Below are 17,865 nucleotides of genomic sequence, written 5' to 3'. Positions count from 1 at the left end.
ATTGTTTTATGGTGATATATTGTGATTCCTGTGCTTTTTCCTAATCTAATTTGTATTACATGCACACAGGATATGATATATGTTGTTTTTAGTCTTGCGTTGTTGAGGATCATGAGTACCATCTGAGAAACTGCATAGTGTGCACAATCTTTATGATTCTTGTCTTTTTGGTCTGATTTTGTGAATAATGTACTATATATATATTTATATAATCATGTGTGGAGTCTCTTTTGTGGCGTATTCTATGTGTTGTGTGAGTGTGTTGCTCAAACGCTTTACACATTGCCTCTGATGATAAGCCTGCCAGCTCTGCACCAAGCTACCAGAGGGTGAGCACAAGTTATCTTTGGTATGTAACTGACTTGCCCTGACGAGAGTGGGGGAGCATGCCTGGAGTAGGTGCAAAACCTAACTAACCAGAAACCTCATTTCTAACAGAGGGTCATCTGCATTCTAGGCACCTACCTGCATGCTGATTGGTCTTCCTGGGCAGGGAGGAATGGGGGGGCTGGCCATTAAACCTTAATAGATAGTGTCCTGTTACATACACAACACTGATTTAATCTCCACAGATAGCCTCGCAGACAGGACTGGGCTGAAAGTGATCCTTTTGGACTTTCGAAAGCTGTTTTGGAGAGCCACCCCCTACATCAAGAAATGTTTGGGTATAAGTACTGGATCACTGACCCCCTAAAATCAGACACTTCTAGATCATGAACTGAATCTCTGTCAGAAGGACTGCCGTGCTGCTTAAAGGATTCAACTGAACTGCTTTTCTGGAAGGATTGCTTCAGTGCTTGTTGTCCTGCTGCCTGCTGCTCCCTGACTCTGCTGCTGGAGAGCTGGAATCTGCCTTCTCTCCAAGTAATCTCCAAGGGCTTGCTGACTTTCCACCTGCTTTCTGAAGTCTCAGGGACACAAAAGACTTCCTGTAATCCTGCTGGTGCTGCTGGACTCTGCCTTTTGTGTGTCCTACCCTTGTCTGAGTTGCCCTCCCAGGTTCTGGGCCTCAGATGTGGGTTTTGCAGCTAATTTGCTACAAAACTGACTCTGACCCTTTTTGCAGATCAGAAGTGATGTATCACCATACAAAGGTGACACAGAGGCTGTTCGATGACAATGTTTCTACAGGCTGCGCAGCTCTACTACGATGCTCTGCACGGCTCAACGACAAAACATTGTCATTACCTCTGTGAAGCTCGTCGACTACATAGGGACCTTACTGCGTGGAAATGATCAACGCATTGCGCCTTCAGTGGTGATGGTTTGCTCCATCTAAGATGCTTTCTCAGCTGGCCCTGCTTTGGTCCTGTGGCTTGCCTGCCCTCCATCACGGTCCGCCCAAACTTTGGATTTTCACCAGTCTCTTGCGACCTCAAGTTACCTTTTGACTGCTAGTGACTTCTGAGCACTGTTTTTGTATTTAATCTCTAAACATTCATAACTCAAATAAGCATTCACAAGCCAGTACAGTTTTCAGAGCTAGCAGTTAGAAACTCAGATCAAATTCAGACTTATCCACAGTCTCTTCATGAAGGTGCTGCAACTGATATGGGGATCACATCATTTTTGATTTTGAATGTTATTTATTCACTCACAGAGGAAATTGGAGTTACAAATAAGGCTGCTGCCAGATGCAAAGAAAGACAATATCTGGTCTGAGAATATGAAATACTCTGGACATTGGGGTTAGGAACATTACAACATTAAGGTAAGAAATGGATAAATGCCTTCTTAGTTCATCAATCTTTGTTTTTCAAGTATGATAACATATCTGGCAAAAATAGATGTATTTCTCAGTGCGTAAAAAATTATATCTGACCAACAAAATTATATTGAGTTCTATCATATCAGCCTTATCACAACTTGTATCCCAAACAGGGAGTTGTGAATTACAAATCCTGCATTGGATTCTAGCATCATTTAGAAGTATTTGGCCTTGTTAAAAATGGGGTTTCCGGTTGTCTGGGGTATGCTCCTAACCAGGCAGAACTCACCACCCTAGTCAGGCCAAGTAAGTTACACACCAAAGATAACCCGCGCCCATCCCTTGGTGGCTTGGCAAGAGCAGTCATGCTTATGCCAGAGGCAATGTGTAAAGCATTTACTTAACACACACACCAGCAACAAAATGAATACACCACAAAAAAGACTCTGCACAATATTATATTAAATATATTCTGTATTGTATATAAAACAGGACCAAAAACGACATAAATCAATAATTATTTTGCCAACAAGGCAATTGTCCAAACCTCACAATGTGTATAGTAAGAGAATGACTGATATGTTGCAAACATTATGAGAATAATTATTGTGCATACTATACAGGCCTCTTATATAGTATTCATCATACTAAACAGGGCAAGGCAAAACGGCATACATCAATGTATCAGAACTAGTGATGTAACAGATAATGGAATAAGAACATATGAATCACAGCCACTCTGCATATTATGCAAATCCTGTAACAGTATTTGTTATCCTAACAATGCAAGGCATAGCATTATACATGTCAACATCAGAGCAGGAAATGCAGTAGATTCATTAGAAACCACACATCATTGATAAATTACTTCATAGGTCCATAAATCACCAAGTATCCTCATTCATGTACCAAAAATAGTGAACCCACATAGATACAGGTAAGCCTGCCCTCCTACTAGAGGGGTTATGGTACTTCCGAGAGAAAGCCTGGTAGAAAGGCACCCAGCATTGGGGTGCCTACTACCTATAATACAGTAGTGTGGTGTCAGAAAAGAAAGCTACCCCTAAAGGCGGCTCTGCACTACTCCCGGGGCCCTCATCTGAGGTTTTCCCCTTCTGATAGCGGAGCTGGACAGTCCTTAGTCCTCGACATAGTCCCACCAGGGGAGGGGTCACCAGTTCACAGGTACCTAGGTGGCTGCACTATAAACTCCCAAGCCCAGCTGCCCACGATTATGAGGTGCAGCTGCAGGAGTTCGTACCTTCCCGGCGGTGGCTCCATCGCTCTCGGCAGGAGTGTGCTGTCCCTGCTGGTCCTCTGGGGCACTGTTCTCAGAAGAGGCTGTTACTAACAACAAGCGCTCACCAAGCGCTGCAAGTGCAGAGGCCAGAAGCACAACCAGTGCTCACTCCGCGCTGGTGAAGGGGGAGGGCACAGCACTCACCTTTTAGGTGACTGGAGCGGCTGGACTCTGTGTCCCACATGCACTTCTGGGCAGTCACCAGTCCCAGAAGACTAACTTGGGGAACAATAGCAGAGAAAAATCAGCAGTCCAACACATTAGTCTTCTTGTAGCAAAATGGCAATCTTTCTTGCAACTCAGCAGGCCACAGGTCAGCACAACAAGCAAGTCATAGTGGTTCTTACTTGCAGCATAACAGTTCCTTCTGGCATTGGGAAGTTTGTAGAGCCAGCAGCATCGGGTTCCAAGTCAATGTAGTGTTTAAAAACATGGGGTCAGAGCCCCTGTACTTATACTCAGAATGTCTTTGATATGGGGGAACTTCAAAAAGTGTGCAATACCCTCTTTCAACTCAGCCCTGGCTTCAGACGTGCAGCAGAGGGTAAATCATCTCTTTATGTGAGGTCAGGACACAGACTATACAAATGTAAGCATGCCCGCCTCCCTCTCTACCAGCCAAGGAAGACCATTCAGTATGAATGTAGATGCAACCCTGTTACACCCAACCCCCCCTGTGTAATGGCTTTCTGGAAAGTATATACAAAGCGAAGCTGTCACCCTGCCCTAGATATGGATTGAAGTCAGGCTGCAAATCACATAGAGTCATAAGCACAGAGAAATGCCCATTTTCTAAAAGGGGCTTTTCTACAATAGTAATGAAAAATCCACCTGTACCAATGAGCAGGATTTACCACCACTATTGCAAACATACCAAACATGGCAACACTACTCCTTTCAGATCGGGAATTACGGCTTAAGTACCGTTAAGGGAATTAAATATGCCAAACAGGTGCAAACCAATCATACCATGTTTAAAAGAGTGAGCACATGCAATTCAGCATGGATTAGCACTGGTAAAGTGCCCAGAGTCCTACAACCAATAAAACCAGGCTCAGAAAAATACAGGAGGAAGGCAAAATGTGTGGGGATAACCATGCAAAAAGGGCCAGGTTTAACAGTTCTGGATTCCTGAGTGACAATATTGTTTGCAAATAGGTATAAAGGCTGATTGATTTAAGAATAAACAGATTGCAATAATAAACACATATATATATATATATATATATATATATATATATATATTACCTACTGGCGGTCGCCAGTAGGTAGTTATAGTTAGGACCACGTTTCCATAGGAAAACCTCAACATTCTATTTTGAATAACTTTGGCGCCGGTCGACGAATCCTCGCGAATTTCTCAAAATAGGGGGGGCGCTACGCTCCGCTCCTACCCTGAAAGTCTCGGGGGGATCCGTCAAGCGGGGGCTGAGATAAAAGGGGGGTCCCAAAACGCGTTTTTCCCATGCATTTTTCCATAGGACCTTTAGAACGACCTACAGCCCGAACGGCTGAACAGAATTACTCAAAATTTGGCAGAGAGGTAGTCCTCAGGTCAAGGAAGTGCCTTTTGTAGGTTTGGTGTAAATCTGTTCAGTAGATTCTGAGAAAATAGCCTTTAAATCAATATATATATCTGAGCCCGCTTACGGTACGCTTACCGTACGCTTACGGTAAGCGTACGGTGGCGTGCGCGAGCGCGATTCTGATTGGCTCTTAGATCTTAGTAAACATTCGAATCGGCCGAAACCAGGAAGCGGCGGCCGCCATTTTGTGTATTTCACTCTGAAAAAAAAGAGTGAAAACAAAGAAAGGGGGCAAGGAGGAGAGTTACAGACCCCCTAACAATTGTAAGGGGGTCAAAGAAGGACAGAAAAGTACAAAAAAAACATTTATTGATTTTAAAAAAAATCACGGGGTACGCGTACGGTAAGCTCACGGTAAGCGTACGGTAAAAAAAATAAAAATAAATAAATGAAAATCAGATTTAAGAGTTTAGAAATTAGGGAGCTCTAAAAAGAGCTGTTGTGTTTATGGAGTCATTTTTTTAGTGGTACTTACAAGTAAGTACCGATGCAGAGTCTAAGGTTCAAGAGGAAGACTCTGTTCCCTTCATCATTGAAGTGCACACCATCTCCTCTATAAATGTCTTGCATGTCGTAACGCAAGTTGTTGTGGTAAATGGCACCCATACCATAGTCACGGAGGAAAGCAGAAACAGATTTGTTGACGTGCTTTCTTGCTTTGTCAATCTGTGGACAGAAATGATTGGACCAGTTCCATTTTTGCCTTTGGCATATGTTGGAAAACACAAAGGCAGTTTTAGGGAAAAGTGTAAACAGTTGTGCAAAGGTGTCCTTCATAAGCATTTCCAGACCTACCCCAGTCAAAGTGCCTAGGTCATTGCCACCACAGTGCACTATTATGAGGTCAGGGTGTTGGATTTGCATGAAGGATTTCACCAATGGCATCAATTGGTGCCACTTTAACCCTCTCTGACCAATCCATTTAATGTCTACATTTGGCAAAGCAAGGTCTCTCACCATATCTGTTTTCTCTGCAAACTTTTCACTCCAGAAGACATAGCTGTGCCCTACAATCCACACTGTGAACATCTTCAAAGGAGAACTGGATGCACTCAGGAGGTGTCTTTCAGTAGAATGGCAATATGAAAATAAAGACAGTTTGGAAATGGAGGCATACATATTTTTTACAAAACAAAAAGAACTGATTGGCTGTTTCATACCATTCTAGAATAAAAAATAGGCTGTATGTGAAAATTAATAGAAGCATGTTTTGTATTGGTACAAAAAAATGTGTAACCAAAGAACAGTACTATGGATTTGCAGTTAGGTTTGAAAAGTCAAGCACTCTTGCTCTGTGGAATTGAAACATTGTGTGTCGAACTTCTGACCTAACTGCACACAGCAGTGTTCCATGAGCTGTTGCTATGGTAGCAGGCAGAAGTCAAGTTGGGGGAAGGGTACTAGGCAGAAGTCAAGTTGGGGGCAGGGTACTTTTGGAAAAGGGTTGGTTTTCAACCAATAGAAATGTGTCATTACATTTGAAAAAAAGGGGGAAGCACTGAGATTTGAAACTTACATGTATATGTGTGGAAAAATAGAGGGAAAGTTTGCCATTATCTGGTTCTGCTGAGAGGAGAGAGGTGTACAGAACAGAGATCCTGGCTCTGATAATCTGCTGTTTGAGTGACACATTTCTTTCACAACTAACTAAATTTAAAGGTGAGTTTACAGTTTGAGAGGGGATGTATGTGGTAACTTAAGAAATGAATAATAGAAATGGGAATTGTTTTTGTTGTAGTTACACATGGTGGATTCATAATGTGTCAGTCTGTAAAAGAGATTTTCACTTGGCCCGAAAAAAAAAGAGCAGTAAGTGTGCTTTCAAATTGGCAAAGAAATTTCGTTTTGGCACTTATGTGAAAACATGACTCTGTGTGCATAGAAGAATTATAGGCAGAAATGTATTGCGTCTTGCTCTGGTGATTTCACAGTTGCAGTAGATGGAAAAGAGGAGCGAATTTTTGGGGGAAGAAGCAGAGGCTTAGCACACACCCATGTGCTTGCCATGTATAGTCATGCACAGTAATTAGAAGCGGGTGGGGTTTTCAGGTTTAAGTCTGTAATGCAAATACATTCAGCATCACTAAGGCTGGTTGCCCCTGCTGGAGTGTAGGCAGTCACAGAGAATACACACGGTGGTGGTCTGAAAAAAAAACAGCTTGGACATGTGCATTTAAATAAATTTAAAAAAAAGGTTTCAGAATGTGTCAGTCTGTAAAAGTGATTTCAAAGTGTAAAAAGAGATTTTCACTTGGCCCGAAAAAAAAAGGAGCAGTAAGTGTGCTTTCAAATTGGCAAAGAAATTTCGTTTTGGCACTTATGTTAAAACATGACTCTGTGTGCATAGAAGAATTATAGGCAGAAATGTATTGCGTCTTGCTCTGGTGATTTCACAGTTGCAGTAGATGGAAAAGAGGAGCGAATTTTTGGGGGAAGAAGCAGAGGCTTAGCACACACCCATGTGCTTGCCATGTATAGTCATGCACAGTAATTAGAAGCGGGTGGGGTTTTCAGGTTTAAGTCTGTAATGCAAATACATTCAGCATCACTAAGGCTGGTTGCCCCTGCTGGAGTGTAGGCAGTCACAGAGAATACACACGGTGGTGGTCTGAAAAAAAAACAGCTTGGACATGTGCATTTAAATAAATTTAAAAAAAAGGTTTCAGAATGTGTCAGTCTGTAAAAGTGATTTCAAAGTGTAAAAAGAGATTTTCACTTGGCCCGAAAAAAAAAGGAGCAGTAAGTGTGCTTTCAAATTGGCAAAGAAATTTCGTTTTGGCACTTATGTGAAAACATGACTCTGTGTGCATAGAAGAATTATAGGCAGAAATTTATTGCGTCTTGCTCTGGTGATTTCACAGTTGCAGTAGATGGAAAAGAGGAGCGAATTTTTGGGGGAAGAAGCAGAGGCTTAGCACACACCCATGTGCTTGCCATGTATAGTCATGCACAGTAATTAGAAGCGAGTGGGGTTTTCAGGTTTAAGTCTGTAATGCAAATACATTCAGCATCACTAAGGCTGGTTGCCCCTGCTGGAGTGTAGGCAGTCACAGAGAATACACACGGTGGTGGTCTGAAAAAAAAACAGCTTGGACATGTGCATTTAAATAAATTTAAAAAAAAGGTTTCAGAATGTGTCAGTCTGTAAAAGTGATTTCAAAGTGTAAAAAGAGATTTTCACTTGGCCCGAAAAAAAAAGAGCAGTAAGTGTGCTTTCAAATTGGCAAAGAAATTTCGTTTTGGCACTTATGTGAAAACATGACTCTGTGTCCATAGAAGAATTATAGGCAGAAATGTATTGCGTCTTGCTCTGGTGATTTCACAGTTGCAGTAGATGGAAAAGAGGAGCGAATTTTTGGGGGAAGAAGCAGAGGCTTAGCACACACCCATGTGCTTGCCATGTATAGTCATGCACAGTAATTAGAAGCGAGTGGGGTTTTCAGGTTTAAGTCTGTAATGCAAATACATTCAGCATCACTAAGGCTGGTTGCCCCTGCTGGAGTGTAGGCAGTCACAGAGAATACACACGGTGGTGGTCTGAAAAAAAAACAGCTTGGACATGTGCATTTAAATAAATTTAAAAAAAAGGTTTCAGAATGTGTCAGTCTGTAAAAGTGATTTCAAAGTGTAAAAAGAGATTTTTACTTGGCCCAAAAAAAAAAGAGCAGTAAGTGTGCTTTCAATTTGGCAAAGAAATTTCGTTTTGGCACTAATGTGAAAACATGACTCTGTGTCCATAGAAGAATTATAGGCAGAAATGTATTGCGTCTTGCTCTGGTGATTTCACAGTTGCAGTAGATGGAAAAGAGGAGCGAATTTTTGGGGGAAGAAGCAGAGGCTTAGCACACACCCATGTGCTTGCCATGTATAGTCATGCACAGTAATTAGAAGCGAGTGGGGTTTTCAGGTTTAAGTCTGTAATGCAAATACATTCAGCATCACTAAGGCTGGTTGCCCCTGCTGGAGTGTAGGCAGTCACAGAGAATACACACGGTGGTGGTCTGAAAAAAAAACAGCTTGGACATGTGCATTTAAATAAATTTAAAAAAAAGGTTTCAGAATGTGTCAGTCTGTAAAAGTGATTTCAAAGTGTAAAAAGAGATTTTCACTTGGCCCAAAAAAAAAAGAGCAGTAAGTGTGCTTTCAAATTGGCAAAGAAATTTCGTTTTGGCACTTATGTGAAAACATGACTCTGTGTGCATAGAAGAATTATAGGCAGAAATGTATTGCGTCTTGCTCTGGTGATTTCACAGTTGCAGTAGATGGAAAAGAGGAGCGAATTTTTGGGGGAAGAAGCAGAGGCTTAGCACACACCCATGTGCTTGCCATGTATAGTCATGCACAGTAATTAGAAGCGAGTGGGGTTTTCAGGTTTAAGTCTGTAATGCAAATACATTCAGCATCACTAAGGCTGGTTGCCCCTGCTGGAGTGTAGGCAGTCACAGAGAATACACACGGTGGTGGTCTGAAAAAAAAACAGCTTGGACATGTGCATTTAAATAAATTTTAAAAAAAAGGTTTCAGAATGTGTCAGTCTGTAAAAGTGATTTCAAAGTGTAAAAAGAGATTTTCACTTGGCCCAAAAAAAAAAGAGCAGTAAGTGTGCTTTCAAATTGGCAAAGAAATTTCGTTTTGGCACTTATGTGAAAACATGACTCTGTGTGCATAGAAGAATTATAGGCAGAAATTTATTGCGTCTTGCTCTGGTGATTTCACAGTTGCAGTAGATGGAAAAGAGGAGCGAATTTTTGGGGGAAGAAGCAGAGGCTTAGCACACACCCATGTGCTTGCCATGTATAGTCATGCACAGTAATTAGAAGCGAGTGGGGTTTTCAGGTTTAAGTCTGTAATGCAAATACATTCAGCATCACTAAGGCTGGTGGCCCCTGCTGGAGTGTAGGCAGTCACAGAGAATACACACGGTGGTGGTCTGAAAAAAAAACAGCTTGGACATGTGCATTTAAATAAATTTAAAAAAAAGGTTTCAGAATGTGTCAGTCTGTAAAAGTGATTTCAAAGTGTAAAAAGAGATTTTCACTTGGCCCGAAAAAAAAAGAGCAGTAAGTGTGCTTTCAAATTGGCATAGAAATTTCGTTTTGGCACTAATGTGAAAACATGACTCTGTGTGCATAGAAGAATTATAGGCAGAAATTTATTGCGTCTTGCTCTGGTGATTTCACAGTTGCAGTAGAAGGAAAAGAGGAGCGAATTTTTGGGGGAAGAAGCAGAGGCTTAGCACACACCCATGTGCTTGCCATGTATAGTCATGCACAGTAATTAGAAGCGAGTGGGGTTTTCAGGTTTAAGTCTGTAATGCAAATACATTCAGCATCACTAAGGCTGGTTGCCCCTGCTGGAGTGTAGGCAGTCACAGAGAATACACACGGTGGTGGTCTGAAAAAAAAACAGCTTGGACATGTGCATTTAAATAAATTTAAAAAAAAGGTTTCAGAATGTGTCAGTCTGTAAAAGTGATTTCAAAGTGTAAAAAGAGATTTTCACTTGGCCCGAAAAAAAAAGAGCAGTAAGTGTGCTTTCAAATTGGCAAAGAAATTTCGTTTTGGCACTAATGTGAAAACATGACTCTGTGTGCATAGAAGAATTATAGGCAGAAATTTATTGCGTCTTGCTCTGGTGATTTCACAGTTGCAGTAGATGGAAAAGAGGAGCGAATTTTTGGGGGAAGAAGCAGAGGCTTAGCACACACCCATGTGCTTGCCATGTATAGTCATGCACAGTAATTAGAAGCGAGTGGGGTTTTCAGGTTTAAGTCTGTAATGCAAATACATTCAGCATCACTAAGGCTGGTTGCCCCTGCTGGAGTGTAGGCAGTCACAGAGAATACACACGGTGGTGGTCTGAAAAAAAAACAGCTTGGACATGTGCATTTAAATAAATTTAAAAAAAAGGTTTCAGAATGTGTCAGTCTGTAAAAGTGATTTCAAAGTGTAAAAAGAGATTTTCACTTGGCCCGAAAAAAAAAGAGCAGTAAGTGTGCTTTCAAATTGGCAAAGAAATTTCGTTTTGGCACTAATGTGAACACATGACTCTGTGTGCATAGAAGAATTATAGGCAGAAATTTATTGCGTCTTGCTCTGGTGATTTCACAGTTGCAGTAGATGGAAAAGAGGAGCGAATTTTTGGGGGAAGAAGCAGAGGCTTAGCACACACCCATGTGCTTGCCATGTATAGTCATGCACAGTAATTAGAAGCGAGTGGGGTTTTCAGGTTTAAGTCTGTAATGCAAATACATTCAGCATCACTAAGGCTGGTTGCCCCTGCTGGAGTGTAGGCAGTCACAGAGAATACACACGGTGGTGGTCTGAAAAAAAAACAGCTTGGACATGTGCATTTAAATAAATTTAAAAAAAAGGTTTCAGAATGTGTCAGTCTGTAAAAGTGATTTCAAAGTGTAAAAAGAGATTTTCACTTGGCCCGAAAAAAAAAGAGCAGTAAGTGTGCTTTCAAATTGGCAAAGAAATTTCGTTTTGGCACTAATGTGAAAACATGACTCTGTGTGCATAGAAGAATTATAGGCAGAAATTTATTGCGTCTTGCTCTGGTGATTTCACAGTTGCAGTAGATGGAAAAGAGGAGCGAATTTTTGGGGGAAGAAGCAGAGGCTTAGCACACACCCATGTGCTTGCCATGTATAGTCATGCACAGTAATTAGAAGCGAGTGGGGTTTTCAGGTTTAAGTCTGTAATGCAAATATATTCAGCATCACTAAGGCTGGTGGCCCCTGCTGGAGTGTAGGCAGTCACAGAGAATACACACGGTGGTGATCTGAAAAAAAAAAAAAGCTTGGACATGTGCATTTAAATAAATTTTAAAAAAAGAGCAGTTTGTGTGCATTGAAAATGGCAAAGAAATTTCGTTTTGTGACTATTGTGAAAAGAAATGTAGTAATATATTTAAATACAATAAAGGATTTTTTTTTTAGTTTTTTTCAGGTATTGCTGAAGAACAGTGAACAAAATTTAAGATGCCTACAAAATCTCGAGTTCAAAAAACGCTAAAAAAAAAACTATATTTGAGGACAACTGGAGGACCAAAGTTAGTAGAAGATGCTGATGTTGGGAAAAAGAAAAAATCTTCTGGTAAGCAAAAAAGACAATTCCTAAACAAAATATTGAAAACAAACAAAAATGTACAAAATGTCTGTTCTCGGAAAAATGTAACAAAACCTACAGAACAGCAAAAAATTGAGGATTTAGTTAATGCAAATATACCTTCTGCAATTGAAAAGTTTAACATAAACAGAAAAACAGCATTTAAAGAGATACGTAGAAAAATGTTTCAGAGAAGAGTTATGTCCAATTTGATAAAGGATATAAAGAAATATAAGCAGAAGGCTAAATATTATAAGAGAAAAAAAGAAATTGAAGCCATTGCAGCAAAAGCATTAGAATTAAAAAGGAAACTATTCATATTAATTTTGAATAGGATGCGTACATTAGATAAAATGGTTAATGTACTGAAATCACAAAGCAAAAGCAAAAGAGTAGTGAACAGAACAAACTTTTGTAAAGTGTTTTTAGGAAAGTGGATGCATAGTTCAAGTAGTGAACCTTTTTTTAATGAAGAAAGCTATTTTCAAAGCAATAGTTTGCTGCATGCAGTTGACACCAGAGGTCGTTCATACGAAGTAAAAAACGGTTGCATAATGGAGAAGGAGATAATGGTTCCAAGAGATGAGGTACAAGTGATGGCAGATGAGGCAATGGGGAGACGTCCTAAAGCCCCAGTGTACACTTGGAATTGTAGTAGTATTTGCACTGTGCGTCAGGAATCTATTGACAGATTTCGAGAGTTTCTAAGAGAATATAGTAAAAAAAGTGTAAAACAAAAGATTAAGGTGCTTCAAAGTCTGGATCCATGCAGAGTGAGAGAGAATACTGGTTTGCAGGGTCATTCTCTTGCTTGTCTATCTAGAAAAGTGTGCAATAGTGTTTTCCATCATTTTAGGATGCTGGCTGTTCATCATACTGAAATGAGAAAGTTTGTGAGACGGTTGTATTTTGCCAAAAGTCCAGCAATAAAGTTAAATGAATTGAATAGGGCTCTGTTCCGAGGAACGGTATCAGATGTAGAGAAGGTTGTTGATGAAATTCAGTTTTGTTACTTTGGTCCTGAACAAAACAGTGCAGAGAAGGACACAATAAATGAGGCAGAAGTGGAAGAGAATGTAGAACCCTCTGTAAGTAACACATTTAATGATCACATAACAAAATTTGCAATAGTCTCTAATGAAAGACCAAATGTTACTTGTATTTGTTGCCGCAGAACTCATTATAGAAAACAAACTAGGAATGTTGATCTCTACAGAAAGAGTGAAAATGAAGATAATTATAAGTGGATGGATTTTGCCACATATATATTTCTTGAAAATTGTTTTGAATTGGGTGAAGATCAGCGTATTTGCAAATACTGCTACAACAAGTTAGAGGAAAATAGAATGCCGACCAGAGCTGTACATAATAATTTAGAATTGGATGCTATTCCTGCTGAACTTTCTGAATTAAATACATATGAGTCTATACTCATTCAATGTGTTCATCCGTTCCAGACCATAGTACGTATGGAGCCCAAAACTGGTAAATTACCTCCTTCAGATTTACTGAGAGGTTTAAAAGGTAGAGTGGTGTATTTGCCCTTGGATTTGAAAAAAAATATGGAAACTATTGATGCAGATACTTTGGAAACTGAACCATTAATTATTCTGGTTAATGGTGTCCCTACAAAGAATAAGAAGATTTGGCAGGAGCTGGTAGATGTGCGGAAAGTACAAAGAGCAAATTTGTATTTGAAAAAAAATAACAAATGGTATGAATCAATTTATATAGAAGAAGAAGAAGAAGAAGAAGATTTACAAGGAGACACAGAAACACCAACTGGACAAATTGAAAAAGTGGACAAGTCAAAGGAAGAAGAAATTTATGAACATTTTAGCATACATCCTCTCCATTCGAAAGAAGTTATGGGAGACAATATTGATCTCTTTCAGATGAAGAAAGCAAAAGGAAATCCTGTGAGTGTATGGGAGGAGAGCTTGGAAGCTCGATGTTTTCCCCAGCTGTTTCCTAAAGGAAAAGGAGGACGATACGATGAACGTCCGGAACAGATTCCAGCTTCTGAGTATCGGACTACAAGACTATATGCTGAAGATCCCAGATTTCGACAAAGTATCCCTTATTTGTTCCATCTTTTATTTGAAAGCGACTTGTCTGCACTGTCTTATGCAGTAAATCACATTTTAAAAAGTGGAGTACATTTACAAAATGTGTCTGCTAAGGATTTTATGGAGAAAGTGCAGCACCGAGATGATCATTTGGAAACACAACTGATCAATCTGATGGCTTGTCAGCGTGGGACAAATGAATATTGGTACCGACGCCATGGTGAACTAAAATGCATGTTACGCAACTTAGGAACACCAACATGGTTCCTTACCCTAAGCTGCGCCGAGTACGCTTGGGATGATTTACTGGATTTTCTACGAGAGGCCAATTCAAACATTGAAAACATCGAATACAAGACAGCAGGAGAACTGTGCTCATTGGATCCGGTTAATGTTTGCAGATATTTCAATCATAGATTTGAGGCTATGATGTCCTTCATCTGCAATAAAAAAAATCCACCCCTTGGAGAAGTAGTGGATTTCTTTTGGAGAAAAGAGTACCAGGCAAGAGGTGCTCCTCATATTCATATGCTGCTGTGGATCAAGGATGCCCCAAAGTTTGGAACAGATACTGATGAAGCAGTGTTATCTTACATTGAAGAATATGCAACATGTGCTATACCTAAAAACACAGAAGAGAACAAGTTAAAGGAGCAAGTTCTACGTTTCCAAAGTCATCGGTGTGGAAAATACTGTCGACGGAAATACAAGAGCAAAGAAAAATACTACACTAAATGTCGATTTGGATTTCCTAGACCTGTTCTTACAAATGGAAGAGTCAACAGTTTTATGTCAGCTGTGAGACATACTATCACAAGAAAATCACCTAAGAATACCTACAACCTTAAAAGAAAAGAAGAATCAAAAAATATAAATGACTACAACCCAGTCATTTTATCCATGTGGAACGCTAACATGGATATACAGTATGTTGCTGACAATTCCATTGCTGTTGCTCGATATGTAACGTCTTACATTACGAAATCAGAAAAAACAGAATTGAAGGAAATGTGGGAAGAGATTTCTCACGAGAAGACTGTCAGTAAGAAGCTGTACAGTTTTAGTTTGAAGATGTTATCGCATCGAGAAATTGGATCCTACGAATGTTCAGATAGGTTATCTTCTGCAAGTCTCTACTCGAAGTCAAGAAGAATAATTTGGGCAAGTTTAGGCCTTGCAGCAATGAGAAATCGGGTACTGAAATCTGTTGGAGAAATTGAATATTTGGCCGAGAATGACCTAGAAAGTACAGACATATTGAAAACAAACATGTTGGACACATATTATCCCAAGAGAAGTCATCATCTGGAGAACATGTGTCTCTATGAAGTGCTGCAGAACTACATTTATTCACGGAAAGCTGCAGAAGACATCAACAGTGGAAAATATAAAGTTGTTGGTGAAGAAGGATGTTTGGTGAAGCAAACCAAAGGAAGTTTGATAAATCACCGGAAGCTGAGTTGCGACACTACCGACAAGAAAGAATTTTACTACTTGGCTCTTTTACAGTTGTTTAAACCATGGCGTACAGAGGATGAACTACTGGGAGAATTCCAGAGCTATGAAGATTCTTTTAATGCTTGCAAAGACAGCATACAATGCAGTACATTCTCAACTTATCTGCAAATGTTAAATGAAGAAATTGAACAGGAAACTACAATTGCAGCAGAAATAGCTAGAGACAGTTCTCAGGACAGCCAAAGTTCAGGAACACACAGTCAAGATCCCCTAGGACAACCAATCGTTGAAAATGAAGCATCAATAGCCATGAATGAAGTGGAAACGGCTATGAATCTAGCTCAAGAAGAATTTATAGACTTAGAAAATTTGGAAAGACAACTGAATCAAGAGCAGCAACAAATTTATGAAGAGATCAGAAACAAAATTGATCACGGATTTCTACATATCAAAAAAGAGTGCTCATGCACATCATTTCATCCAATCAGGATGTATGTAAGCGGACAAGCTGGCACTGGAAAAAGTTTCCTAATTAAAGTCATCAGAAGCTACCTAAAGCAAAAAACGGATTCTACTTTGTCTTGTGTGGTTACTGCTCCAACTGGGTTAGCAGCATATAACATAAAAGGAATCACCTTACATCGTTTGCTAATGTTACCAGTGGAGCATGAGAACAAAATACAATTCAACAAGCTAACTGGAGAAGCATCCTTGGAAGTTTCACGAGTATTGAAGAAGATGCAAGTTCTCATTATTGATGAGGTGAGCATGGTATCAAACTTAATGCTTGCCTTTGTGCATTTAAGAATGCAGCAAATTTTGAAGACAGACTATGACGTGTTATTTGGTGGAAAACACGTCATAGTTTTTGGGGATCTTTTGCAACTTACTCCAGTTAAAGGACAACCAGTGTTTAATACTGTGACACATGAAGACACGAAGAAGTCATTGGGAAGCATTGGAAATACAAATATTTGGTCCTTCTTTGAGTACAAGGAACTTACAACTAATATGAGGCAAGCAAACGATGAAGAATATGGAAGTATTCTGAAAGATATCAGGATTGGACTACTCACAGATGTTGGGAAAAAAGCATTACAGAGTCGGCTGCTACATAATTTATTTCCAAAGGAAGAAATAGTTGCAGAGAAAATATACAAGAATATTGCAGAAAACAAAAGTGTCATCTGCTTAATGCCAACTCTACGTGAATGCTCAATATTTAATGAGGAGCTTTTGAAATTGGAAAAGGAAGACATCAGGAAATTGGAAGCAGTGGACAAAATTGAGGATGGAAGAATTACAGTCACAGTAACAGGCAAACTGAAAAATAAATTGGACTCACTAGAGAAGAACATCTCCAAAACAGCAGGATTAGAAAAAAATCTTTATGTTTGCATGAACTGTAGAGTGTTTTTAAGGAGAAATTTGGATGTTGAGAAAGGCTTAGTGAATGGAGCGATGGGAAGAGTTGTGGGTTTTATTAATTATCAGAAAAAAGAAGGAATTGAATGTTTACAGATAAAATTTGATCAGATAGAGGAAGTTAAAGACATTTGTCGTTGTTCAGTTCGTTTCATGCTTGTGAAAGACTTATATGTACGTAGGAAGCAGTTTCCGTTTTCACTAGCATATGCTGTAACTATCCACAAGTCTCAAGGATTGACTGTAGATTGTGCATTTGTGAACATTGGTTCAACTGTGTTCAAAGAAGGTATGGCATATGTAGCTTTGTCACGAGTCAAAACATTATCAGGTTTATTCATGATAGACTTTGATGACTCAAAAGTTAGTGCTGATACAAACTGTGTAAAGGAGTATAATAGATTAAGAAGAAGCTATGCTCCTCATTTAGGTCAGTATCCTGTGTTGGAGAAACGTGTAGTTTCTCGTAAAAGGAGAAATGAGAATATCTGTAATGAAGATGTAGAGAAGAGGAAAAAAAAGAGGAGTGATGTAATTGCAAGCAAAAAGAATAAGGAAAATGAAGAACAGGTTGTAGGATGTCATTTTGAAAATAGCTCTGGTGTCAACTGCTACGCTAATGTAGTGCTGAATGTTGCATTTTATCTGGAAAGTTTGCAAGAGCAGATAATAGTAAATCAGGGAAAAAGATTCTGTTCAGAGCTCAGTCTCCTTTTTCAAAAGCTGAGTAAAGATAAAACTCAAATAGAAAGTGCTACTGAAATTAGAAAACTTTTAGATGTATGTTCAGGACGAACACAGTTTTCTCAAAATGAACAGCAAGATGCACACGAATTTTTGATGTATTTTCTTCAGGTAGTGGAAGAAGAAGGAGTTCCCATTGACATTTTTTTTGGTCTCTCTTATAAATGGGAACATAGTTGTGATAATTGTTATAATATATGTGGCTCTATTGTTGATAATGAAAGGTTTATTTATTTGACATTGCCAGAGAGTAAAACAGTCACTTTTGCAAAATTAGTTAAAGATGCTAATCATAGCATGAAATGTGGTGAGTGTAATTCTGACATGTTTTCAACATTAATTTTAAGGGAATACGGACAGTATGTAATTTTAATGATGCAACGATGTAGAGCTGATGGATCAAAATTGGATACTTTAATAAAGAAGTTTACAGGACAGCAATTATCAATTTCAGGAAAAACTT

At 39.4% G+C, this 17,865-nt stretch overlaps 1 protein-coding gene across 1 annotated transcript in view; it reads left to right on the top strand.

Moving 5' to 3' along the window:
- The first annotated feature begins 5,441 nt into the window (after nt 1-5,441).
- LOC146862718 (uncharacterized) overlaps nt 5,442-17,865 on the top strand; it is a 67,018-nt gene continuing 54,594 nt past the window's right edge. The window contains exons 1-2 of the mRNA XM_085643107.1: nt 5,442-6,253; nt 11,538-14,827. Coding sequence (XP_085499233.1) covers nt 11,580-14,827 — 3,248 coding nt within the window. The 5' untranslated portion in view covers nt 5,442-6,253; nt 11,538-11,579. The remainder of the gene's footprint in view (nt 6,254-11,537; nt 14,828-17,865) is intronic.

The sequence above is a fragment of the Triturus cristatus genome, chromosome 2_2 (assembly GCF_964204655.1).
Source record: "Triturus cristatus chromosome 2_2, aTriCri1.1, whole genome shotgun sequence".
Classification (NCBI taxonomy): Eukaryota; Metazoa; Chordata; class Amphibia; order Caudata; family Salamandridae; genus Triturus; species Triturus cristatus.
The sequence above is the reverse complement of the archived record's forward strand: the minus strand, read 5'-3'. Positions and strand labels throughout refer to the sequence as shown.